This window comes from Staurois parvus, unplaced genomic scaffold (genome assembly GCF_062004578.1).
Source record: "Staurois parvus isolate SC_StPar_1 unplaced genomic scaffold, SC_StPar_1.0 ptg002937l, whole genome shotgun sequence".
Classification (NCBI taxonomy): domain Eukaryota; kingdom Metazoa; phylum Chordata; class Amphibia; order Anura; family Ranidae; genus Staurois; species Staurois parvus.
Window position 1 is genome coordinate 249,089 of NW_028320733.1, and position 27,903 is coordinate 276,991.

Here is a 27,903-nt window from a genome sequence, read left to right on the forward strand (position 1 = left end):
GAGTTTTGTGTCAACTCTCCGGGGACTTGCATAAGCCAGAAGATTACTGAACGCACCGTACAGAGACCGGCCAGGAGTTGGAGGGTAATGTAATACTGAGGGGCCCTTGGACTCTACTCTGCTCATAGTGAGGGGCCCTTGGACTCTGCTCTGCTCATCGTGAGGGGCCCTTGGACTCTGCTCTGCTCATAGTGAGGGGCCCTTGGACTCTGCTCTGCTCATAGTGAGGGGCCCTTGGACTCTGCTCTGCTCATAGTGAGGGGCCCTTGGACTCTGCTCTGCTCATAGTGAGGGGCCCTTGGACTCTGCTCTGCTCATAGTGAGGGGCCCTTGGATTCTGCTCTGGTTATAGTGAGGGGCCCTTGGACTCTGCTCTGGTTATAGTGAGGGGCCCTTGGACTCTGGTTATAGTGAGGGGCCCTTGGACTCTGGTTATAGTGAGGGGCCCTTGGACTCTGCTTGTCTCTACATTGAGAGGCCCCCAGACTCAGCTCCGTTTGCCCTGATTTTAGGCTCCCATCAGTCTCTTCTTGGTCAGGTTGTCCTCCAGGAGCTCTCGGATTGCCTCAGTGGAGGGCATCTACCCCACCATGGAGGGCCCGGAGCCAGCAGAGGGGGAGCACGTCCTCAACCTCTCCCGCCTCGGCCTGGACAACCTGAACCTGGAGCAGATGACAGACGATCGGAAGAAGGAGGTCCAACACCTGCTGCTGCCCCACAACCGCCTGGTGGTCCTCCCCCTTGCCGTGGCATCTTTCTCCCAGCTCTCCCTCCTGGACATCAGCAACAATAGCATGGCTTACATCGGGGAGGAGATTCTGGGGCTCACCAGGCTGAAGACCCTTCTGGCCAAGAACAACCGGCTGGATGAGTTCTCATTACCCAAAGAGTTGGGCACCATGAAGCTGGAGATGCTGAACCTCAGTGGGAACCAGTTTGAGGAGATACCCAGCCAGATCCTCCAGATACAGACCCTGAATACCCTGTCCATGGGGGGCAACAGGCTCAAGAGCATCCCGGTTGAGATCGAGAACATGATCAGGTAAGTTGGTTGGCCTGGTGGCATGTATTGGGTTGGTAAGAAGAGGTATGTTAGTTGGCTGGGGGGTCACGTATTGGTTGGGCAAGGAGGAGTAAGTTGATTCACGTATTGGTTAGGTAAGAAGGGGTAAGTTGGTTGACTGGGTGCCATGTATTGGGTGGGCAATGAGGGGTGAGTTGGTTGACTGGGTGCCATGTATTGGGTGGGCAATGAGGGGTGAGTTGGTTGGCTGGGTGTCATGTATTGGGTGGGCAAGGAAGGGTGAGTTGATTGGCTGGCTGTCATGTATTGGGTGGGCAAGAAAGGGTGAGTTGATTGGCTGGGTGTCAGGTATTGGGTGGGCAAGGAAGGGTGAGTTGGTTGGCTGGGTGTCACGTATTGGGTGGGCAAGAAAGGGTGAGTTGATTGGCTGGGTGTCAGGTATTGGGTGGGCAAGGAAGGGTGAGTTGGTTGGCTGGGTGTCAGGTATTGGGTGGGCAAGGAAGGGTGAGTTGGTTGGCTGGGTGTCACGTATTGGGTGGGCAAGGAAGGGTGAGTTGGTTGGCTGGGTGTCACGTATTGGGTGGGCAAGGAAGGGTGAGTTGGTTGGCTGGGTGTCACGTATTGGGTGGGCAAGGAAGGGTGAGTTGGTTGGCTGGGTGTCACGTATTGGGTGGGCAAGGAAGGGTGAGTTGGTTGGCTGGGTGTCACGTATTGGGTGGGCAAGGAAGGGTGAGTTGGTTGGCTGGGTGTCACGTATTGGGTGGGCAAGGAAGGGTGAGTTGGCTGGGTGTAACGTATTGGGTGGGCAAGGAAGGGTGGGTTGGTTGGCTGGTTGTCATGTATTGGGTGGGCAAGGAAGAGTGAGTTGGTTTGCTGGGTGTCAGGTATTGGGTGGGCAAGGAAGGGTGAGTTGGTTGGCTGGGTGTCATGTATTGGGTGGGCAAGGAAGGGTGAGTTGGTTGGTTGGGTGTCAGGTATTGGGTGGGCAACGAAGGGTGAGTTGGTTGGCTGGGTGTCATGTATTGGATGGGCAAGGAAGGGTGAGTTGGTTGGTTGGGTGTAACGTATTGGGTGGGCAAGGAAGGGTGAGTTGGCTGGGTGTCATGTATTGGATGGGCAAGGAAGGGTGAGTTGGTTGGCTGGGTGTCACGTATTGGGTGGGCAAGGAAGGGTGCGTTGGTTTTATGGGTGCCATGTATTGGTTGGCTTGGTGCCATGTATTGGGTGGGCAAGGAGGGATAAGTTGGTTGGTTGGGTGTCATGTATTGGGTGGGCAAGGAAGAGTGAGTTGGTTGTCTGAGTGCCATGCATTGGGTGGGCAAGAAGGAATAAGTTGGTTGGCTGGGTGTCATGTATTGGGTGGCCAAGGAGGGATAAGTTGGTTGGCTGGGTACGGTGTATTGAGGTGGTGAGGAAGGGTGAGTTGGTTGGCTGGGTGCCGTGCATTGAGGTGGTGAGGAAGGGTGAGTTGGTTGGCTGGGTGCCGTGTATTGAGGTGGTGAGGAAGGGTGAGTTGGTTGGCTGGGTGCCGTGTATTGAGGTGGTGAGGAAGGGTGAGTTGGTTGGCTGGGTGCCGTGTATTGAGGTGGTGAGGAAGGGTGAGTTGGTTGGCTGGGTGCCGTGTATTGGGTGCCATATTTGAATGGGCAAGGAGGGTGCTGAGGGGGGACTATCCATCTATTAAAGTTTTGGCATTTGGAGAACACTTGTTCTCTCCATCTGTCCATCTTCCAGATTGGTTAGAGTCCCCGTGACCCCAAGATGTTGCATCAGCTCCCTCCTTCTCCTCGCTGCAGATTTGACTTCACATACCAGAAATGTCACCTTCTGCTTGAAACTCAACTCTGGCCAAAGGCAACACGGAAACATTGGTGTCCAAAGTACCACCTGCCAGGGTCACAGACCGGTGCGTCGTTGTTTCTGCTCCCAACCTGCCCTACAATCCTACAGTAGTGTGACAATGTGTATTGAGAGCTGACTTTTACCCCCCCCCCCCAAAAAAAAAGTGCTGCCAGTAATATACCATGAAACAAACATGTAGATAGAAGAAACAGATCGTCCCATATATAGAATACAAAGTATACAGATCGTCCCGTATATAGAATACAAAGTATACAGATCGTCCTGTATATAGAATACAAAGTATACAGATCATCCCGTATGCAGAATACAAAGTATACAGATCGTCCCGTATATAGAATACAAAGTATACAGATCGTCCCGTATATAGAATACAAAGTATACAGATCGTCCCGAATACAGAGTATACAGATCGTCCTGTATATAGAATACAAAGTATACAGATCATCCCGTATGCAGAATACAAAGTATACAGATCGTCCCGTATATAGAATACAAAGTATACAGATCGTCCTGTATATAGAATACAAAGTATACAGATCGTCCCGTATACAGAATACAGAGTATACAGTTCCCCCTGTATATAGAATACAAAGTATACAGATCGTCCTATATATAGAATACAGAGTATACAGATCGTCCTGTATATAGAATACAAAGTATACAGATCGTCCTGTATATAGAATACAGAGTATACAGATCGTCCTGTATATAGAATACAAAGTATACAGATCGTCCTGTATATAGAATACAAAGTATACAGATCGTCCCGTATATAGAATACAAAGTATACAGATCGTCCCGTATATAGAATACAAAGTATACAGATCGTCCCGTATATAGAATACAAAGTATACAGATCGTCCCGTATATAGAATACAAAGTATACAGATCGTCCCGTATATAGAATACAAAGTATACAGATCGTCCCGTATATAGAATACAAAGTATACAGATCGTCCCGAATACAGAGTATACAGATCGTCCCGTATATAGAATACAGAGTATACAGATCGTCCCGTATATAGAATACAGAGTATACAGATCGTCCCGTATATAGAATACAAAGTATACAGATCGTCCCGTATATAGAATACAGAGTATACAGATCATCCTGTATAGAGAATACAGAGTATACAGATCGTCCTGTATAGAGAATACAGAGTATACAGATCGTCCTGTATAGAGAATACAGAGTATACAGATCGTCCTGTATAGAGAATACAGAGTATACAGATCGTCCTGTATAGAGAATACAGAGTATACAGATCGTCCTGTATAGAGAATACAGAGTATACAGATCGTCCTGTATAGAGAATACAGAGTATACAGATCGTCCTGTATAGAGAATACAGAGTATACAGATCGTGCTGTATATAGAATACAGAGTATACAGATCGTCCTGTATATAGAATACAGAGCATACAGATCGTCCCGTATAGAGAATACAGAGTATACAGATCGTCCTGTATAGAGAATACAAAGTATACAGATCGTCCTATATATAGAATACAGAGTATACAGATCGTCCCGTATATAGAATACAGAGCATACAGATCGTCCCGTATAGAGAATACAAAGTATACAGATCGTCCTGTATAGAGAATACAAAGTATACAGATCGTCCCGTATAGAGAATACAAAGTATACAGATCGTCCTGTATAGAGAATACAAAGTATACAGATCGTCCTGTATATAGAATACAGAGTATACAGATCGTCCTATATAGAGAATACAGAGTATACAGATCGTCCCGTATATAGAATACAGAGTATACAGATCGTCCCGTATATAGAATACAGAGTATACAGATCGTCCCGTATATAGAATACAGAGTATACAGACCGTCCCGTATAGAGAATACAAAGTATACAGATCGTCCCGTATATAGAATACAGAGTATACAGATCGTCCTGTATATAGAATACAAAGTATACAGATCGTCCCGTATATAGAATACAAAGTATACAGATCGTCCTATATATAGAATACAAAGTATACAGATCGTCCTATATATAGATCACCATGTATATAGATAAACAAAAGGATAGAGTACAATGGTTTCCCCTTCCCCTCCCCCTACCAATGTAATCCAATCATTTCTAATGAAACGTGTACATTTGTATGTAGAAGAACACTTTTCTTTTCTCTCTCACCCCGATATCCCCGGATCTCTTCTGCTCCTGTTCCCGCGCTGCACAAAATGACATCATCAGTGGCCAGCCTTTGGCCTTGTGCACAATTGGTCCCTTTGCATCAGATCTGGGCGCTCTGTTGCGCCTGGGAGGCACAGATGCAGCCCATCTCTGACAGGTTGGATTGGGCCTGCTTCACACGGGCTTCAGCTTGTATCAGAGCAATGAGAGCTGCAAGTTTTGTTGAAGCACCATTCAGCTCCAGTTTGTAAATGTTGAACACAGATCCTTATGGGAGTGCTGACTGCCATTTTAAGCAAGCTGCTAGCAGGCTTCAGTAGACTGTCAGCAATCTTCAAGAAGTACTGAAGCCTGCTAGCAGCATCTTAATGTGGCAATCAGCACTCCCATTAGGATCTGTGTTCAACATTTACGAATTGGAGCTGAATGGTACTTTAAAAGCTTCAACAAAGCTTGCTGAAAGCTCTGTAAATGCTTTGTCAAAGCTTGCTGTTCACACTGCTCTTATGCAGGCTGAAGTCTGTGTGAACCCGGCCTTACACTGTAGCCGGGTGATACGCCGGTCCCTGTGCGTTTAGGGACGCATGTATGAAGACACCAGGATTTGGCACACGATCTAAACACCCAGCGACATTTTTCCCACTCATTCTGAGCCAGCCTGCTGATGTCTGCACTTGTTATTACAAAATCTGGAGCAATTTGTCTTTAAACAGTGGAGACCGCTCTAGTTCTCTCACTGACACCAATGATAGGGCACTATTCCTCCCACTGACACCAATGATGGGACACTATTCCTCCCACTGACACCAATGATGGGGCACTATTCCTCCCACTGACACCAATGATGGGGCACTATTCCTCCCACTGACACCAATGATGGGGCACTATTCCCCCCACTGACACCAATGATGGGGCACTATTCCTCCCACTGACACCAATGATGGGGCACTATTCCTCCCACTGACACCAATGATGGGGCACTATTCCTCCCACTGACGCCAATGATGGGGCACTATTCCTGCCACTGATGCCAATGATGGGGCACTATTCCTCCCACTGATACCAATGTTGGGGCACTATTCCTGCCACTGACACCAATGATGGGGCACTATTCCTCCCACTGACACCAATGATGGGACACTATTCCTCCTACCAGCACCAATGATGGAGCACTATTCCTCCCACTGACACCAATGATGGGACACTATTCCTCCCACTGACACCAATGATGGGACACTATTCCTCCCACTGACACCAATGATGGGACACTATTCCTCCCACTGACACCAATGATGGGACACTATTCCTCCCACTGACACCAATGATGGGACACTATTCCTCCCACTGACACCAATGATGGGACACTATTCCTCCCACTGACACCAATGATGGGACACTATTCCTCCCACTGACACCAATGATGGGACACTATTCCTCCCACTGACACCAATGATGGGACACTATTCCTCCCACTGACACCAATGATGGGACACTATTCCTCCCACTGACACCAATGATGGGACACTATTCCTCCCACTGACACCAAGGATGGGACACTATTCCTCCCACTGACACCAAGGATGGGACACTATTCCTCCCACTGACACCAAGGATGGGACACTATTCCTCCCACTGACACCAAGGATGGGACACTATTCCTCCCACTGACACCAAGGATGGGACACTATTCCTCCCACTGACACCAAGGATGGGACACTATTCCTCCCACTGACACCAAGGATGGGACACTATTCCTCCCACTGACACCAAGGATGGGACACTATTCCTCCCACTGACACCAAGGATGGGACACTATTCCTCCCACTGACACCAAGGATGGGACACTATTCCTCCCACTGACACCAAGGATGGGACACTATTCCTCCCACTGACACCAATGACGGGACACTATTCCTCCCACTGACACCAATGACGGGACACTATTCCTCCCACTGACACCAATGACGGGACACTATTCCTCCCACTGACACCAATGACGGGACACTATTCCTCCCACTGACACCAATGACGGGACACTATTCCTCCCACTGACACCAATGACGGGGCACTATTCCTCCCACTGACACCAATGACGGGGCACTATTCCTCCCACTGACACCAATGACGGGGCACTATTCCTCCCACTGACACCAATGACGGGGCACTATTCCTCCCACTGACACCAATGACGGGGCACTATTCCTCCCACTGACACCAATGACGGGGCACTATTCCTGCCACTGACACCGGTGCTGAGGCAGGATTCCTCTCGCCGACACCGAGGACGGGGCAGGATTCCTCTCGCCGACACCGAGGACAGGGCAGGATTCCCCTCCATAGATACAGTACAGTGCAGCCTTAGGGTGACAACGCACTCAGTGTACTGTATCTATGAGGAGAAACGTTGTCACTTTAGAACAGGACTACAGAACTCCTCTCCCAGTCCTCATGCAGTAGATGGGGAATATACATGCCATAGGACAGGAAGTGTTACTGGCTGTATATATGTGTATTCCCCATCTACTACATGATGATGGGGGAGGAGTTCTGTAGTCCTGTCTTAGGGTGACACTGCTCCTCTTCCATAGGTAAAGTGAGTGTCACTGGGCTGTATGTATGTGTATTCCCCATCTACTACATGATGATGGGGGAGGAGTTCTGTAGTCCTGTCTTAGGGTGACACTGCTGCTCTTCCATAGGTAAAGTGAGTGTCACTGGTCTGTATGTATGTGTATTCCCCATCTGCTACCTGAGAACGGGGGGAGGAGTTCTGTAGTCCTGTCCTAGGGTGACACTGCTGCTCTTCCATCGGTACAGTGGGTGTCACTGGGCTGTATGTATGTGTATTCCCCATCTGCTACCTGAGAACGGGGGGAGGAGTTCTGTAGTTCTGTCTTAGGGTGACACCACTGCTCCTCCATAGGTACAGTGGGTGTCACTGGGCTGTATGTATGTGTATTCCCCATCTACTACCTGAGAACGGGGGAGGAATTCTGTAGTCCTGTCTTAGGGTGACACCGCTGCTCTTCCATAGGTACAGTGGGTGTCACTGGGCTGTATGTATGTGTATTCCCCATCTACTACCTGAGAACGGGGGGAGGAGTTCTGTAGTTCTGTCTTAAGGTGACACCGCTGCTCCTCCATAGGTACAGTGGGTGTCACTGGGCTGTATGTATGTGTATTCCCCATCTACTACCTGAGAACGGGGGAGGAATTCTGTAGTCCTGTCTTAGGGTGACACCGCTGCTCTTCCATAGGTACAGTGGGTGTCACTGGGCTGTATGTGTGTGTATTCCCCATCCACTAGATGGTAACTCGGATTACAGAGCAGTGAAGGGTCCACTCTGTTGCATTGTGGGTTATGCTATGACCAGTTTAGCATTTTTTTCCTGAATATTAGGGACACAGGGGCCCCATATATAAATCCCCCCCCCCCCCCCATACAATGGTGTATTGCCTGGGGTGTCCAGCCTGTAGGATCTGTAGCCGTATATCTTCTATACGACGATTGTCTCTGGTGACACCATGCCTGTGACACCTGTGTAGTGCCGCTCAGGAATGTGGCCCCGGGGCTCCCGGTGTATGAAGAGTTAATCCACAGAGCTCTTCCCTGACCCCCTCCCCTCCACACTGCTGGCAGGTTCATTGGGTCCAAAGTGAAGTGTGTACAAAGTTCAGGAGTCGTATGTGAGGCCTGCAGACTCTTCCTAGAAGCTTTCCTTCCTGGAAATAGAATGTATAGAATCTGTACACCATGGGACACGATGTCCCCGCGCTGTGGGGCCCCCGGCAGGACTTCAGTTCTCCACCACACAGGGCTGCACATGACTGATGGGGTGGATGACACTTCGTACATAGCATGGAGTCAGTGCTGACGGCTTAAAGCCGTAGTAAATCACAAACCAAATATGTAGCGTATCCCAGCTAACCAATCCGCAGACGTGGCGGCTGCATTCATTTTTTGTTTTTTTTAGGCTTTTCCCCCTCTGTTTTCACCTGGTGATCTGGCCAGTAACTCTGAAGGAAGGAGCACAGGGGGCACCATTGGACGGCAGCATTGTCAGCCTGGGGGGGATCCCGGAGATTGGCGCAGTGTTAGAAGTAGGATCCTGGAGATTGGCGCGGTGTTAGAAGTAGGATCCCGGAGATTGGCGCGGTGTTAGAAGTAGGATCCCGGAGATTGGCGCGGTGTTAGAAGTAGGATCCCGGAGATTGGCGCGGTGTTAGAAGTAAGATCCCGGAGATTGGCGCAGTGTTAGAAGTAAGATCCCGGAGATTGGCGCAGTGTTAGAAGTAAGATCCCGGAGATTGGCGCGGTGTTAGAAGTAAGATCCCGGAGATTGGCGCGGTGTTAGAAGTAAGATCCCGGAGATTGGCGCAGAGTTGGAAGTAGGATCCCAGAGATTGGCGCGGTGTTAGAAGTAAGATCCCGGAGATTGGCGCAGAGTTGGAATTAGGATCCCGGAGATTGGCACAGTGTTAGAAGTAAGATTCCGGAGATTGGCGCAGTGTTAGAAGTAAGATCCCGGAGATTGGCGCGGTGTTAGAAGTAAGATCCCGGAGATTGGCGCGGTGTTAGAAGTAAGATCCCGGAGATTGGCGCGGTGTTGGAAGTAGGATCCCAGAGATTGGCGCAGTGTTGCAAGTAAGATCCCGGAGATTGGCGCAGCGTTGGAAGTAGGATCCCGGAAATTGGCGCAGCGTTGGAAGTAGGATCCCGGAGATTGGCGCAGCGTTGGAAGTAAGATCCCGGAGATTGGTGCGGTGTTAGAAGTAAGATCCCGGAGATTGGCGCGGTGTTAGAAGTAAGATTCCGGAGATTGGCGCAGTGTTAGAAGTAAGATCCCGGAGATTGGCGCGGTGTTGGATCCCAGAGATTGGCGTGGTGTTGGAAGTAAGATCCCGGAGATTGGCACAGTGTTAGAAGTAAGATTCCGGAGATTGGCGCAGTGTTAGAAGTAAGATCCCGGAGATTGGCGCGGTGTTGGATCCCAGAGATTGGCGTGGTGTTGGAAGTAAGATCCCGGAGATTGGCGCGGTGTTGGATCCCAGAGATTGGCGCGGTGTTGGAAGTAGGATCCCGGAGATTGGCGCAGCGTTGGAAGTAAGATCCCGGAGATTGGCGCGGCGTTGGAAGTAGGATCCTGGAGATTGGCGCAGCATTGGAAGTAAGATCCCAGAGATTTGTGTGAATGTTGGCCTCCTCCTCTGCCTACAGACTGCGCTGTTTGTCTTAATCTTGCTGATTCAGGATGAGAAAACTGCTGAATTGTGGTTTTGTGGCTGTGAAACAACCTCCGAGCTGCAATTCCATTGCTGACTGCAGAGAGAAGGGGGACAAGGAAAAGTTTGTAGAATAAAAATTTGGAGCAATAAATCCCCTGTACTCCTAGCGTCCATATATAAATATAAATCCCCTGTACTCCCAGCGTCCATATATAAATATAAATCCCCTGTACTCCCAGCGTCCATATACAGTGGGGATGGAAAGTTTGGGCACCCCAGCTAAAAATTTGTATTAATGTGCATAAAGAAGCCAAGGAAAGATGGAAAAATCTCCAAAAGGCATCAAATTACAGATTAGACATTCTTATAATATGTCAACAAAAGTTAGATTTTATTTCCATCATTTACACTTTCAAAATAACAGAAAACAATAAAATGGCGTCTGCAAAAGTTTGGGCCCCCTGCAGAATTTATAGCATGCACTGCCCCCTTTGCCAAGCTGAGACCTGCCAGTGTCATGGATTGTTCTCAATCATCGTCTGGGAAGACCAGGTGATGTCAATCTCAAAGGTTTTAAATGCCCCGACTCATCTGACCTTGCCCCAACAATCAGCACCATGGCTTCTTCTAAGCAGTTGTCTAGAAAACTGAAACTGAAAATAGTTGACGCTCACAAAGCTGGAAAAGGCTATAAGAAGATAGCAAAGCGTTTTCAGATGTCAATATCCTCTGTTCGGAATGTAATTAAGAAATGGCAGTCATCAGGAACAGTGGAAGTTAAAGCAAGATCTGGAAGACCAAGAAAAATATCAGACAGAACAGCTCGCAGGATTGTGAGAAAAACAATTCAAAACCCACGTTTGACGGCACGATCCCCCCAGAAAGATCTGGCAGACACTGGAGTTGTGGTCACTATTCCACTATAAAGAGATACTTGTACAAATATGGTCTTCATGGAAGAGACATCAGAAGAAAACCTTCTACGTCCTCACCACAAAAATCATCGTTTGAATTTTGCAAATGAACATATAGACAAGCCTGATGCATTTTGGAAACAAGTTCGGTGGACCGATGAGGTTAAAATGGAACTTTTTGGCCGGAATGAGCAAAGGTACGTTTGGAGAAGAAGGGGCACAGAATTGAATGAAAAGAACCTCTGTCCAACTGTGAAGCATGGGGTTGGATCAATCATGCTTTGGGGTTGTGTTGCAGCCAGTGGCACAGGGAACATCTCACGAGTAGAAGGAAAAATGGATTCAATAAAATTTCAGCAAATTTTGGATGGTAACTTGATGCCATCTGTGAAAAAGCTGAAGTTAAAGAGAGGATGGCTTCTACAAATGGATAATGATCCTAATCACACCTCGAAATCCACGGGGGATTACATCAAGAGGCGTAAACTGAAGGTTTTGCCATGGCCTTCACAATCTCCTGACCTCAACATAATTGAAAATCTATGGATAGACCTTAAAAGAGCCGTGCGTGACAGGCAGCCCAGAAATCTCAAAGAACTGGAAGACTTTTGTAAGGAAGAATGGGCAAAGATACCTCAAACAAGAATTGAAAGACTCTTGGCTGGCTACAAAAAGTGTTTACAAGCTGTGATACTTGCCAAAGGGGGCAGTACAAGATATTAACTCTGCAGGGGGCCCAAACTTTTGCAGACGCCATTTTTTTGTTTTCTGTTATTTTGAAAGTGTAAATGATGGAAATAAAATCTAACTTTTTGTTGACATATTATAAGAATGTCTAATCTGTAATTTGATGCCTTTTGGAGATTTTTCCATCTTTCCTTGGAATTTATAAATAAATCCCCTGTACTCCCAGCGTCAAGACATACAGCCCCTGTACTGCCGGTACTACAACATCTGGGTATAACGGGGGGGCTGTGATGGCGGGACATATCGTACCTGTACGTCTGGGTATATAACGGGGGGGGGGGGGGGCTGTGGTGGCGGGACATATCGTACCTGTAACGTCTGGGTATAACGGGGGGCTGTGATGGCGGGACGTATCGTACCTGTAAACGTCTGGGTATAACGGGGGGGCTGTGGTGGCGGGACGCATCGTACCTGTAACGTCTGGTATAACGGGGGGGGGGGCTGTGGTGGCGGGACATATCGTACCTGTAACGTCTGGGTATAACGGGGGGGGGGCTGTGATGGCGGGACGTATCGTACCTGTAACGGTCTGGGTATAACGGGGGGGCTGTGGTGGCGGGACATATCTTACCCTGTAACGTCTGGGTATAATGGGGGGGGGGCTGTGATGGCGGGACATATCGTACCTGTAACGTCTGGGTATAATGGGGGGGGGGCTGTGGTGGCGGGACATATCGTACCTGTAATGTCTGGGTATAACGGGGGGGGGGGGGGGGGGCTGTGGTGGCGGGACAGGATACTTAGAATATTCATGCAATCATTAGAACCCTTCAGAGGACATTCCTGTGGCTCTCATGTGACAATTTACCAAAAAAGAGCTTCCTTAATATACACATTTTTCCCATTCATTACAATGACAAGCACTCTGATTGGTTACTTTTGGTAGCATGTTGGATCTTCTGTGTCTAGACCTAGAACAGCCGTATGCATAGATTGTAATTCAAAAGTGAAATAGATCCTCCTTGTCTTGTTCATAGGAAACCTTCTCTCTTCACCATAAGCAAGCACACCATGAATATGTAAGACCTCTCCCAATCTATTTGCCAATAAGGGACTCTGAAACCCACCCCCCCCCCACTCTCCACATATTTACCCAAAAACAGGCCAAACCAACATAACAAAGGTCAAGTAATGACCTCGGGCATACATTAACATAGTGCAGAGACCTTGTTTATTTTTGGTGTGTAACATATGCAGTCCCTGTGACCCTCTATGAATGCCGACTTCACATCCAGGACTGTATATACAGGACATTTACTCATATGTTGTTATATATATACAGGGGGGCAGAAAAGTATTTAGTCCCCACCAATGGTACAAGTTCTCCCACTTACAAAGATGAGAGAGGCCTGTAATTGGCATCATAGGGAGACCTCAACTATGAGAGACAAAATGAGAAAACAAATCCAGACAATCTCATTGGCTGATCTGGAAAGAATTTATTTGCAAATTATGGTGGAAAATAAGTATTTGGTCTCCTACAAACAAGCAAGATTTCTGTCTCTCACAGACCTGGACCTTCTTCTTTAAGAGGCTCCTCTGTCCTGCACTCATTACCTGTATCAATGGCACCTGTTTGAACTTGTTATCAGTATAAAAGACACCTGTCCACAACCTCAAACAGTCACACTCCAAACTCCACTATGGGGAAGACTAAAGAGCTGTCGAAGGACACCAGAAACAAAATTGTAGACCTGCACCAGGCTGGGAAGACTGAATCTGCAATAGGCAAGCAGCTTGGTGTGAACAAATCGACTGTGGGAGCAATAATTAGAAAATGGAAGACATACAAGACCACTGATAATCTCCCTCTATCTGGGGCTCCACGCAAGATCTCACCCCGTGGGGTCAAAATGATCACAAGAACGGTGAGAAAAAATCCCAGGACCACACGGGGGGACCTAGTGAATGACCTGCAGAGAGCTGGGACCAACGTAACAAAGGCTACCATCAGTAACACACTACGCCGCCAGGGACTCAGATCCTGCGGTGCCAGACGTGTCCCCCTGCTTAAGCCAGTACATGTCCGGGCCCGTCTGAGGTTTGCTAGAGAGCATTTGGATGATCCAGAAGAGGATTGGGAGAATGTCATATGGTCAGATGAAACCAAAATAGAACTGTTTGGTAGAAACACAACTCGTTGTGTTTGGAGGAGAGAGAATGCTGAGTTGCATCCAAAGAACACCATACCTACTGTGAAGCATGGGGGTGGCAACATCATGCTTTGGGGCTGTTTCTCCGCAAAGGGACCAGGATGACTGATCCATGTACAGGACAGAATGAATGGGGCCATGTATCGTGAGATTTTGAGTGCAAACCTCCTTCCATCAGCAAGGGCATTGAAGGTGAAACATGGCTGGGTCTTCCAACATGACAATGATCCCAAACATACCGCCCGAGCAACGAAGGAGTGGCTTCGTAAGAAGCATTTCAAGGTGCTGGAGTGGCCTAGCCAGTCTCCAGATCTCAACCCCATAGAAAACCTTTGGAGGGAGTTGAAAGTCCGAGTTGCCCAGCGACAGCCCCAAAACATCACTGCTCTAGAGGAGATCTGCATGGAGGATGGGCCAACATACCAGCAACAGTGTGTGCCAACCTTGTGAAGACTTCCAGGAAACGTCTGACCTCTGTCATTGCCAACAAAGGATATATAACAAAGTATTGACATGAACGTTTCATATTCACCAAATACTTATTTTCCACCATAATTTGCAAATAAATTCTTTCCAGATCAGCCAATGTGATTGTCTGGATTTGTTTTCTCATTTTGTCTCTCATAGTTGAGGTCTCCCTATGATGCCAATTACAGGCCTCTCTCATCTTTGTAAGTGGGAGAACTTGTACAATTGGTGGGGACTAAATACTTTTTTGCCCCACTGTGTGTGTGTGTGTATATGTGTGTATATATGTGTATATATATATATATATATATATATATATATATATATATATATATATACAGTGGGGATCGAAAGTTTTTGGGCACCCCAGCTAAAAATTTGTATTAATGTGCATAAAGAAGCCAAGGAAAGATGGAAAAATCTCCAAAAGGCATCAAATTACAGATTAGACATTCTTATAATATGTCAACAAAAGTTAGATTTTATTTCCATCATTTACACTTTCAAAATAACAGAAAACAAAAAAATGGCGTCTGCAAATGTTTGGGCACCCTGCAGAGTTAATATCTTGTACTGCCCCCTTTGGCAAGTATCACAGCTTGTAAACGCTTTTTGTAATCAGCCAAGAGTCTTTCAATTCTTGTTTGAGGTATCTTTGCCCATTCTTCCTTACAAAAGTCTTCTAGTTCTTTGAGATTTCTGGGCTGTCTGTCACGCACGGCTCTTTTAAGGTCTATCCATAGATTTTCAATGATGTTGAGGTCAGGAGATTGTGAAGGCCATGGCAAAACCTTCAGTTTACGCCCCTTGATGTAATCCCCCGTGGATTTCGAGGTGTGTTTAGGATCATTATCCATTTGTAGAAGCCATCCTCTCTTTAACTTCAGCTTTTTCACAGATGGCATCGTTACCATCCAAAATTTGCTGACATTTTATTGAATCCATTTTTCCTTCTACTCGTGAGATGTTCCCTGTGCCACTGGCTGCAACACAACCCCAAAGCATGATTGATCCAACCCCATGCTTAACAGTTGGACAGAGGTTCTTTTCATTCAATTCTGTGCCCCTTCTTCTCCAAACGTACCTTTGCTCATTCCGGCCAAAAAGTTCAATTTTAACCTCATCGGTCCACAGAACTTGTTTCCAAAATGCATCAGGCTTGTCTATATGTTCATTTGCAAAGTTCAAACGATGATTTTTGTGGTGAGGACATAGAAGAGGTTTTCTTCTGATGACTCTTCCATGAAGACCATATTTGTACAAGTATCTCTTTATAGTGGAATAGTGACCACAACTCCAGTGTCTGCCAGATCTTTCTGGAGGGATCGTGCAGTCAAACGTGGGTTTTGAATTGTTTTTCTCACAATCCTGCGAGCTGTTCTGTCTGATATTTTTCTTGGTCTTCCAGATCTTGCTTTAACTTCCACTGTTCCTGATGACTGCCATTTCTTAATTACATTCCGAACAGAGGATATTGACATCTGAAAACGCTTTGCTATCTTCTTATAGCCTTCTCCAGCTTTGTGAGCATCAGCTATTTTCAGTTTCAGTTTTCTAGACAACTGCTTAGAAGAACCCATGGTGCTGATTGTTGGGGCAAGGTCAGATGAGTCTGGGCATTTAAAGCCTTTGAGATTGACATCACCTGGTCTTCCCAGACGATGATTGAGAACAATCCATGACACTGGCAGGTCTCAGCTTGGCAAAGGGGGCAGTGCATGCTATAAATTCTGCAGGGGGCCCAAACTTTTGCAGACGCCATTTTTTTGTTTTCTGTTATTTTGAAAGTGTAAATGATGGAAATAAAATCTAACTTTTGTTGACATATTATAAGAATGTCTAATCTGTAATTTGATGCCTTTTGGAGATTTTTCCATCTTTCCTTGGCTTCTTTATGCACATTAATACAAATTTTTAGCTGGGGTGCCCAAACTTTCCATCCCCACTGTATGTATATGTTCTGTTCTATCTATAATACACACATTATATATGCCTACATATCCCCCCACTTGGATTGGTTCTGTACTGTAGTGAACATATAGTCAACTATCAGGGTTGGATTGTGATTTGAGGTATTGAATGCTTCATAATGGCTCATATATAATTGAATCCGGTTACATCTCTCTTCACCAGCCTCTAAAATATCCCCGTGAATCAATAATCTGACTGCAGTGATAACTTTCACTCACCCCTCTTATCATTTTAAAGAGAGCCTCCCAAAGTAATATATTCTCAATTTATTCTGCCCAGTCTGAGCATCTGTGTGCAAATCCCCCGACACCCAATAAGTTATGCAAAGCCATTTTGTAGCAACTCACCTTAGGAGTACCTGTAACGTCTGGGTATAACGGGGGGGCTATGATGGCGGGACATATTGTATCTAACTTCTGGGTATAACAGGGGGGCTGTGGTGGCGGGACATGTCGTACCTGTAACGTCTGGGTATAACGGGGGGGCTGTGATGGCGGGACATATTGTACCTGTAACGTCTGGGTATAACTGGGGGCTGTGATGGCGGGACATGTCATACCTGTAACGTCTGGGTATATCGGGAGGGGGGGGCTGTGATGGCGGGACATATTGTACCTGTAACGTCTGGGTATAATGGGGGGCTGTGATGGCGGGACGTGTCGTACCTGTAACGTCTGGGTATAACTGGGGGCTGTGATGGCGGGACGTGTCGTACCTGTAACGTCTGGGTATAACGGGGGGCTGTGATGGCGGGACGTGTCGTACCTGTAACGCCTGGGTATAACGGGGGGCTGTGATGGCGGGACGTGTCGTACCTGTAACGTCTGGGTATAACTGGGGGCTGTGATGGCGGGACGTGTCGTACCTGTAACGTCTGGGTATAACTGGGGGCTGTGATGGCGGGACGTGTCGTACCTGTAACGTCTGGGTATAACTGGGGGCTGTGATGGCGGGACGTGTCGTACCTGTAACGTCTGGGTATAACTGGGGGCTGTGGTGGCGGGACGTGTCGTACCTGTAACGTCTGGGTATAACGGGGGGGCTGTGGTGGCGGGACGTGTCGTACCTGTAACGTCTGGGTATAACGGGGGGGCTGTGGTGGCGGGACGTGTCGTACCTGTAACGTCTGGGTATAACGGGGGGGCTGTGGTGGCGGGACGTGTCGTACCTGTAACGTCTGGGTATAACGGGGGGGCTGTGGTGGCGGGACGTGTCGTACCTGTGACGTCTGGGTATAACGGGGGGGCTGTGGTGGCGGGACGTGTCGTACCTGTGACGTCTGGGTATAACGGGGGGGCTGTGGTGGCGGGACGTGTCGTACCTGTGACGTCTGGGTATAACGGGGGGGCTGTGGTGGCGGGACGTGTCGTACCTGTGACGTCTGGGTATAACGGGGGGGCTGTGGTGGCGGGACGTGTCGTACCTGTGACGTCTGGGTATAACGGGGGGGCTGTGGTGGCGGGACGTGTCGTACCTGTGACGTCTGGGTATAACGGGGGGGCTGTGGTGGCGGGACGTGTCGTACCTGTAACGTCTGGGTATAATGGGGGGCTGTGGTGGCGGGACGTGTCGTACCTGTAACGTCTGGGTATAATGGGGGGCTGTGGTGGCGGGACATATCGTACCGTAACATCTGGGTATAACGGGGGGCTGTGATGGCGGGACGTGTCGTACCTGTAACGTCTGGGTATAACGGGGGGCTGTGATGGCGGGACGTGTCGTACCTGTAACGTCTGGGTATAACGGGGGGCTGTGATGGCGGGACGTGTCGTACCTGTAACGTCTGGGTATAACGGGGGGCTGTGATGGCGGGACGTGTCGTACCTGTAACGTCTGGGTATAACGGGGGGCTGTGATGGCGGGACGTGTCGTACCTGTAACGTCTGGGTATAACGGGGGGGCTGTGGTGGCGGGACGTGTCGTACCTGTAACGTCTGGGTATAACGGGGGGGCTGTGGTGGCGGGACGTGTCGTACCTGTAACGTCTGGGTATAACGGGGGGGCTGTGGTGGCGGGACGTGTCGTACCTGTGACGTCTGGGTATAACGGGGGGGCTGTGGTGGCGGGACGTGTCGTACCTGTGACGTCTGGGTATAACGGGGGGGCTGTGGTGGCGGGACGTGTCGTACCTGTGACGTCTGGGTATAACGGGGGGGCTGTGGTGGCGGGACGTGTCGTACCTGTGACGTCTGGGTATAACGGGGGGGCTGTGATGGCGGGACGTGTCGTACCTGTAACGTCTGGGTATAACGGGGGGCTGTGATGGCGGGACGTGTCGTACCTGTAACGTCTGGGTATAACGGGGGGCTGTGATGGCGGGACGTGTCGTACCTGTAACGTCTGGGTATAACGGGGGGCTGTGATGGCGGGACGTGTCGTACCTGTAACGTCTGGGTATAATGGGGGGCTGTGATGGCGGGACATATTGTACCTGTAACGTCTGGGTGTAACGCCTGGGTATAATGGGGGGCTGTGATGGCGGGACATATTGTACCTGTAACGTCTGGGTATAACGGGGGGGCTGTGATGGCGGGACGTGTCGTACTTGTAACGTCTGGGTATAATGGGGGGCTGTGATGGCGGGACGTGTCGTACCTGTAACGTCTGGGTATAATGGGGGGCTGTGATGGCGGGACGTGTCGTACCTGTAACGTCTGGGTATAATGGGGGGCTGTGGTGGCGGGACGTGTCGTACCTGTAACGTCTGGGTATAATGGGGGGCTGTGGTGGCGGGACATATCGTACCGTAACATCTGGGTATAACGGGGGGCTGTGATGGCGGGACGTGTCGTAATTGTAACGTCTGGGTATAACGGGGGGCTGTGATGGCGTGACGTGTCGTACCTGTAACGTCTGGGTATAACGGGGGGCTGTGATGGCGGGACGTGTCGTACCTGTAACGTCTGGGTATAACGGGGGGCTGTGATGGCGGGACATTGTACTTCTAACGTCTGGTTTCTTTGGATAGGATAGGTGCTCCAGTGTTGAGTCAAGCATTGTAACAATGTAACAACCTCAGAATATCTTTCTGAATGATGAAGATGCTGATCTGATTCTTTGTCTTCCAGTCTGGAGTTCCTGTATCTGGGTGGAAATTTCATCTCCCACATTCCACCGGAGCTCGCCAACCTGCCCTATCTGAGCTGCCTGGTCCTGTGTGATAATCGCATCCATAGCGTCCCGCCACAGCTGGCACAGTGAGTACAGTGCAATCCAATGGTTAATGGGCTGCAAGTGGTTCTGAGTGCGTCCTTTATTTCCCCACCATTCTGTATATTGATCTGATCTGTAAAGTCTGTTCTATAGATTCCCCTCAAATGAAAGTCTATGTAAAGCCCAATGAATTGAATGAGGAGGGATTAGAACCCCTGTCAGGTTTTTATTGTGATGTATTGACCTGTCCTGCCTTACTCTTCCAGGGTCCATTCTCTGCGGTCGCTCAGCCTTCACAACAACCTCCTGACATACCTCCCGCGGGAAATCCTCAGTCTGGTCCACCTGCAGGAGCTCAGCCTCCGCGGGAATCCGCTGGTAGTGAGGTTTGTGCGGGATCTGATGTACACCCCGCCCACGCTCCTGGAGCTGGCCGCACGCACTATCAAGAGTCGGAGTCTCCCGTACACACCGTGGGAGCTTCCAGAGAACCTCGTGAGATACCTGGACCTGGCCAGCAAATGTCCCAACCCCAAGTGTGGAGGTGAGGAGCTTCTCCAATGACTAGGCTCAATCACACCACACTTCAGTGCATGTTCCAGCCTCAAGGCACGTCTCTCTCCTCCTTCTTTCTCATTCCTTTTCTTTCTTTCTTTCTTTTTTTTTTTTTTACTCTACTGTCAGCTTCTTTTCTTTTCCTTTCCTTTTCTTTCTTTTTTTCTTTCTTTCTCCGCTTTCTCTCCTTTCTCTTCTTTCTCTTGCTCTCCTCCTTTTTTCTTTCTTTCGCTCTCTTTCTTTCTCCTCCTCCCTTTTTTCTTTTTCTTTCTTTCGCTCTCCTCCTCCGCCTTTTTCTTTTTCTTTCTTTCGCTCTGTCTTTCTCCTCCTCCTTTTTTTCTTTTTCTTTCTTTCGCTCTTTCTTTCTCTTCCTCCTTTTTTCTTTTTTCTTTCTTTCGCTCTTTCTTTCTCCTCCTCCTTTTTTCTTTTTCTTTCTTTCGCTCTTTCTTTCTCCTCCTCCTTTTTCTTTTTCTTTCTTTCGCTCTGTCTTTCTCCTCCTCCTTTTTTTCTTTTTCTTTCTTTCGCTCTTTCTTTCTCTTCCTCCTTTTTTCTTTTTTCTTTCTTTCGCTCTTTCTTTCTCCTCCTCCTTTTTTCTTTTTTCTTTCTTTCGCTCTTTCTTTCTCCTCCTCCTTTTTTCTTTTTTCTTTCTTTCGCTCTTTCTTTCTCCTCCTCCTTTTTTCTTTTTTCTTTCTTTCGCTCTTTCTTTCTCCTCCTCCTTTTTTCTTTTTTCTTTCTTTCGCTCTTTCTTTCTCCTCCTCCTTTTTTTTCTTTTTCTTTCTTTCGCTCTTTCTTTCTCCTCCTCCTTTTTTTTCTTTTTCTTTCTTTCGCTCTTTCTTTCTCCTCCTCCTTTTTTTTCTTTTTCTTTCTTTTGCTCTTTCTTTCTCCTCCTCCTCCTCCTTTTTCTTTCTTTGGCTCTTTCTTTCTCTTCCTCCTTTTTTCTTTTTTCTTTCTTTCGCTCTTTCTTTCTCCTCCTCCTCCTTCTTTTTTCTTTTTCTTTCTTTCGCTCTTTCTTTCTCCTCCTCCTCCTCCTCTTTTCTTTTTCTTTCTTTCGCTCTCCTCCTTTTTCTTTTTCTTTCTTTCACTCTCCTTCTTTCGCTTCAGCTACTTGTGCTTGTCTGTGCTAAATAAAGCTAATTAAGTTTTTTTTTTTTGTTTTTTTTTTTTTTTTTGTTTAATGCATTTATTACCAGATTAGATGTTCTGTTCTATCTGCATTGAATCAGCTAATAAATCCTCTTCTCCCCTCGGCAGGTGTGTACTTTGACTCATGCGTGCGTCAGATCAAGTTTGTGGATTTCTGCGGGAAGTACCGCCTCCCCCTCATGCATTATCTCTGCTCCCCGGAATGCTCCTCCCCCTGCAGCTCTGTCTCCTCCCAAAGCGAATCGGACTCAGAGGATGAGGCCATGGTGGCGGCACGCAGGATGCAGAAAGTACTTTTAGGTTGAACGGCCGTTTACAACGATGGCTGCCGTCTTCCATGGACAGAAATGTGGACTCTCTCCTCGCCGACCCCCCCCCCCCCCCGTGTGGGCCTGCGTTGTGGACTAATAATGCGGAGCACATTGGCTGCCCTTTAAAGGGCACATTTTCAGGCCCCGCGCCTGCTGGACCTTCTCTACAACCTGAAGGTTATCTAACCGATCATGTGACGCGACGCGGCGTATCGGCCATCTTGACTCTACATTGGCCAACAGTCTGCCGCTGTTTGCCCAAAGATTGCCGATCTATCGGTTTACTGTAATGGACTGCGTAGAAGGACTGTATACGATTGGACAGATGAGCCGCTGGGCACGCACCATCATTTGAACAGTTCCATTTGCGGACGGAACACCGAAGTGTGTTTTTTGTGTCTAGAATGTAGAAAAGCGCCAATAACATTTCACTGCACAGGCGTCGCACGCCGTTTTGTACTTTTCTGTGTGACTTGTGTAGTCTCTAGTATTTCGTTATTGGACTGCGTCTTTATCAATCCTAACAAATGGGCCTTATATTAATGTCTATGCAGTGCGCCTGTCATCCGGGGACTGGGCGTCCATGAGGTTGGAACGGTGTAAACCGCCATTAGAGTGGGCCAGAAATATGGCTGCTCCCATGTTGGGGAGCTCAACTTCACACCATCGTGCCTTGGACGCTGGGGAGATCCTTGGGTTCTACTGTTATTAGTATATAGACAGCCTTACAGTGACACTAAACCTTTAGAAAAAAAAAAGTATTCAGTTAAAGAAATTGTTTCGAACTCTAAAAAGTCCCTTCTGTTTCTCTCGGACCCCTCCAAAGCTCCAACTTCCTTTACTTTTGTTGCTGTAATCCGCCTTCTGGCTAGTGAGTTACTACGCTTGTTCTTCACAGTCCCCCTGTATGTAGGGATGTAGCCACCCTGTCTTGGTCCCTTTTCGTGTGTAGGAACATAGTCACACTGTATTTGTCCCACTGTACGTAGGAACTTGGCTGTCCTGTCTTGGACCCATTGTATTTAGGCGCATGGCCACCCTGCCTTGGTCCCACTGTAGGTAGGAACGTAGGCATCCTGCATTGGACCTGCTGTGCATAGGGATGTAGACACCCTGCCTTGGGCCCACTGTATGTAGGGATGCAGCCACCCTGCCTTTGGCCCACTGTATGTAGGAATCTAGCCACCCTACCTTGGTCCCACTGTATGTAGGAACGTAGAAATCCTTCATTGGACCTGCTGTGCATAGGGATGTAGCCACCCTGTCTTGGTCCCTTTTTGTGTGTAGGAACATAGTCACCCTGTATTTGTTCCACTGTACGTAGGAACTTGGCTGTCCTGTCTTGGAACCACTGTGTTTAGGCACATGGCCACCCTACCTTGGTCCCACTGTATGTAGGAACGTAGGCATGCTTGATTGGACCTGCTGTGTGTAGGGATGTAGCCACCCTGCCTTGGGCCCACTGTATGTAGGAACGTAGATATCCTTCATTGGACCTGCTGTGTGTAGGGATGTAGCCACCCTGCCTTGGGCCCACTGTATGTAGGAACGTAGATATCCTTCATTGGACCTGCTGTGTGTAGGGATGTAGCCACCCTGCCTTGGGCCCACTGTATGTAGGAACGTAGATATCCTTCATTGGACCTGCTGTGTGTAGGGATGTAGCCACCCTGCCTTGGGCCCACTGTATGTAGGAACGTAGAAATCCTTCATTGGACCTGCTGTGCATAGGGATGTAGCCACCCTGCTTTGGGCCCACTGTATGTAGGGATGCAGCCACCCTGCCTTGGGCCCACTGTATGTAGGAATGTAGGCATCTTGCAATGGACCTGCTGTGCATAGGGATGTAGCCACCCTGCCTTGGGCCCACTGTATGTAGGGATGTAGCCACCCTGTCTTTGCTCCACTTTATGTAGGAACTTGACTACCTTGCCTTGGATACACTTTTTTTTCTTTTTTTTAGGCACATGACCACCCTTCCTTGGTCCTACTGTGTAGGAGTGTAGCCACCTTGCCTCGGTCCCTTTTCGTGTAGGAACATGGCCACCTTGTATTGGTCCCACTGTACATAGGAACCTGGTTATCCTGAGGCACATGACCTCCCTACCTCGGTCCCACTGTATGTAGGAACGTTAGACATCCTTCATTGGACCTGCAGTGTGTAGGGATGTAGCCACCCTGCCTTGGTCCCACTGTATGTAGGAACGTAGACATCCTTCATTGGACCTGCTGTGTGTAGGGATGTAGCCACCCTGTCTTTGTTCCACTGTATGTAGGAACTTGGCTACCTTGCCTTGGACCCATTTTTTTTATTTTTTTTTTTTAAGGCACATGACCACCCTTCCTTGGTCCCTTTTTGTGTGTAGGAACATGGCCACCTTGCATTGGTCCCACTGTACGTAGGAATCTGGCTATCCTGAGGCACATGGCCTCCCTACCTTGGTCCCACTGTATGTAGGAACGTAAACATCCTTCATTGGAGCTGCAGTGTGTAGCGATGTAGCCACCCTACCTTGGGCCCACTGTATGTAGGAATGTAGGCGTCTTGCATTGGACCTGCTGTGCATAGGGATGTAGCCACCCTGCCTTGGGCCCACTGTATGTAGGGACATAGCCACCTTATCTTTGTCCCACTTTATGTAGGAACTTGGCTACCTTGCCTTGGACTCACTTTTTCTTTAGGCACATGGCCACCCTTCCTTGGTCCCACTGTGTGTAGGAACGTAGGCACCCTGCCCTTGTCCCTTTTTCGTGTAGGAACATGGCCACCTTGTATTGGTCCCACTGTACGTAGGAATCTGGCTATCCTGAGGCACATGACCTCTCTACCTTGGTCCCACTGTATGTAGGAACATAGACATCCTTCATTGGACCTGCTATGTGTAGGGATGTAGCCACCCTGCCTTGGTCCCACTGTATGCAGGGACATAGCCACCCTGTCTTTGTCCCACTGTGTGTAGGAACTTGGCTACCTTGCCTTGGACCCACTTTTTCTTTAGGCACATGGCCACCCTGTCTTTGTCCCACTGTGTGTAGGAACTTGGCTGCCTTGCCTTGGACCCACTTTTTCTTTAGGCACATGGCCACCCTTGCTTGGTCCTACTGTGTAGGAATGTAGCCACCCTGCCTCGGTCCCTTTTCGTGTAGGAACATGGCCACCTTGTATTGGTCCCACTGTACGTAGGAACCTGGCTATCCTGAGGCACATGACCTCTCTACCTTGGTCCTACTGTATGTAGGAACATAGACATCCTTCATTGGACCTGCATTGTGTAGGTATGTAGCCACCCTGCCTTGGGTCCACTGTATGTAGGAACATAGCCACCCTGTCTTTGTCCCATTGTACGTAGGAACTTGGCTACCTTGCCTTGGACCCACTGTTTTTAGGCAACTGGCCACCCTTCCTTGGTCCTACTGTGTGTAGGAACGTAGCCACCCTGCCTTGGTCCCTTTTTCGTGTAGGAACATGGCCACCTTGTATTGGTCCCACTGTACATAGGAATCTGGCTATCCTGAGGCACATGACCTCCCTACCTTGGTCCCACTGTATGTAGGAACATAGACATCCTTCATTGGACCTGCTATGTGTAGGGATGTAGCCACCCTGCCTTGGTCCCACTGTATGTAGGGACATAGCCACCCTGTCTTTGTCCCACTGTGTGTAGGAACTTGGCTACCTTGCCTTGGACCCACTTTTTCTTTAGGCACATGGCCACCCTGTCTTTGTCCCACTGTGTGTAGGAACTTGGCTGCCTTGCCTTGGACCCACTTTTTCTTTAGGCACATGGCCACCCTTGCTTGGTCCTACTGTGTAGGAATGTAGCCACCGTGCCTCGGTCCCTTTTCGTGTAGGAACATGGCCACCTTGTATTGGTCCCACTGTACGTAGGAACCTGGCTATCCTGAGGCACATGACCTCTCTACCTTGGTCCCACTGTATGTAGGAACCTGCATTGGACCTGCATTGTGTAGGTATGTAGCCACCCTGCCTTGGGTCCACTGTATGTAGGAACATAGCCACCCTGTCTTTGTCCCATTGTACGTAGGAACTTGGCTACCTTGCCTTGGACCCACTGTTTTTAGGCAACTGGCCACCCTTCCTTGGTCCTACTGTGTGTAGGAACGTAGCCACCCTGCCTTGGTCCCTTTTTCGTGTAGGAACATGGCCACCTTGTATTGGTCCCACTGTACATAGGAATCTGGCTATCCTGAGGCACATGACCTCCCTACCTTGGTCCCACTGTATGTAGGAACGTAGGCATCCTGCATTGGACCCATTGTATGTAGGAACTTGGCTACCTTTCCTTGGACCCACTGTATGTAGGCGCATGGCCACCCTTCCTTGGTCCCACTTTGTGAAGGAGCATGTCTGCCCTGTCTTGGTCCCACTGTATGTGGAAATGTAGGCATCCTGCATTGGTCCCACTGTATTTAGGTGCATGACCACCCTACCTTGGACCCACAGTATGTAGGGACACCCTGCCTTAGACCCACAGTATGTAGTGACACCCTGCCTTGGACTCACAGTATGTAGGGACACCCTGCCTTGGACCCACAGTATGTAGGGACACCCTGCCTTGGACCCACAGTATGTAGGGACACCCTGCCTTGGACCCACAGTATGTAGGGACACCCTGCCTTGGACCCACAGTATGTAGGGACACCCTGCCTTGGACTCACAGTATGTAGGGACACCCTGCCTTGGACCCACAGTATGTAGGGACACCCTGCCTTGGACCCACAGTATGTAGGGACACCCTGCCTTGGACCCACAGTATGTAGGGACACCCTGCCTTGGACCCACAGTATGTAGGGACACCCTGCCTTGGACCCACAGTATGTAGGGACACCCTGCCTTGGACCCACAGTATGTAGGGACACCCTGCCTTGGACCCACAGTATGTAGGGACACCCTGCCTTGGACCCACAGTATGTAGGGACACCCTGCCTTGGACCCACAGTATGTAGGGACACCCTGCCTTGGACCCATAGTATGTAGGGACACCCTGCCTTGCTCACTCCTAAAATGGACTAGGGATTATGGGATGTGTAGTATGCATTGAGCAGTGTTCATGACTGCAACTAATGTGTGCTGCTCCTTCCAAACAAAGGGAAGTGAGGAGAGAAAAGGAGAGGTTTGGGAGCTCATGGAGGACATTACACAGAGGCAGAAAAACACAGAAAGGAAATTTTTATTTCATGATAAATAGATGACCGGACCATTAAGTAGTGGCTTCTTTTTGGAGAACATAGTTTAGTGTCACTTTAAGGAGAATCGGTCATAAAGAACCATTTATGGGATTAATGCATTCTTAAAGTGCAACTCTGGGTATAAATAAAAAAAAAAAATTTGTTTTCCACCCCCAATAGATTTGTTTTAATAGGCAATTATGTTTAAAAAAAAAAAGATTTACTTATCTGTAGCAGCCAACAGTCCTCTCCTCTCTAGTGTTTGGATGTGCTACGGCACTCCTTATGGTGGCTGCTGGTACTGCATTCTATGTGATGATGTCAGCAAGAGGGGGTGGTGACGTCATCACTACTGGGTCTCTGTGCGTTTCCATGCAATGCATAGATCGTGGCTGGTCGGAGGGGCCAACGGGGTGCTGGATGAAGCTTCCTGAAAGCATATTGGCACCTCTTTGGCCAGGAGAGGATCAGAATCCCCCATTTTGATACATCTAATATACTTTTGGTAACATTCTCTGACAGTGCTAACTAAATGTTATCAATCACTGTGATGGTAATTTGTACCATTTTATTGCCTATTTTACCGTTTTATTTTGCGGTCTGGGCATTGCGGAAGCCAGGTACGTGTGCGATTTTTGGTTGGTACCATGTGATAAAATGCCCCAATAAAATCGATTGTTTATTTCTATAAAAGGATGTGTCGTATTTTCAGTGTTTTTTTTTTTTTTTTTACCCACTGGGTGCGTCCTATTCTGTATTCGTGGGACAATCATCAGTCATTTTTCCCAATTGCCTGACGGGGCCATTAATAGAGGCATATTTAACCGCCTCACGTCTGGCCGTTGTATATAAACGGCCGGACGATGGCAGGGCAGGGGCGGGTGGCTGCTTCTAAACGGCCTCCCCGCCCCCTGCTTGTGTACGCTCCCTGGGAGCACGCAGCACCGCGATCCGGTGTCCGCTGTGTCCTCCATACACAGTGGAACACCGATTGCTGTACGGGACCTCTGTGCGAGGTCCCGATCATGTGA

General features: G+C 48.6%; 1 protein-coding gene across 1 annotated transcript; it reads left to right on the forward strand.

Annotated features, from left to right (window-relative positions):
• On the forward strand, positions 1-27,565 carry LOC149428903 (leucine-rich repeat-containing protein 58-like). The gene is made up of 4 exons (XM_089666959.1): positions 1-1,042; positions 19,589-19,717; positions 19,940-20,217; positions 21,480-27,565. Exons 1-4 carry the CDS (start codon positions 591-593, stop codon positions 21,674-21,676), a joined length of 1,056 nt encoding a protein of 351 aa, XP_089523085.1. The 5' UTR covers positions 1-590; the 3' UTR covers positions 21,677-27,565.
• Positions 27,566-27,903: the final 338 nt, after the last annotated feature.

Bases quoted from the DNA above. Each gene is read 5' to 3' on its own strand.
- LOC149428903 (XM_089666959.1), top strand. From the start codon at position 591: ATGGAGGGCCCGGAGCCAGCAGAGGGGGAGCACGTCCTCAACCTCTCC. The intron at 1,043-19,588 runs GTAAGTTGGTTG...TTTGTCTTCCAG, and splicing joins GAGATCGAGAACATGATCAG to TCTGGAGTTCCTGTATCTGG. The intron at 19,718-19,939 runs GTGAGTACAGTG...TTACTCTTCCAG, and splicing joins GTCCCGCCACAGCTGGCACA to GGTCCATTCTCTGCGGTCGC.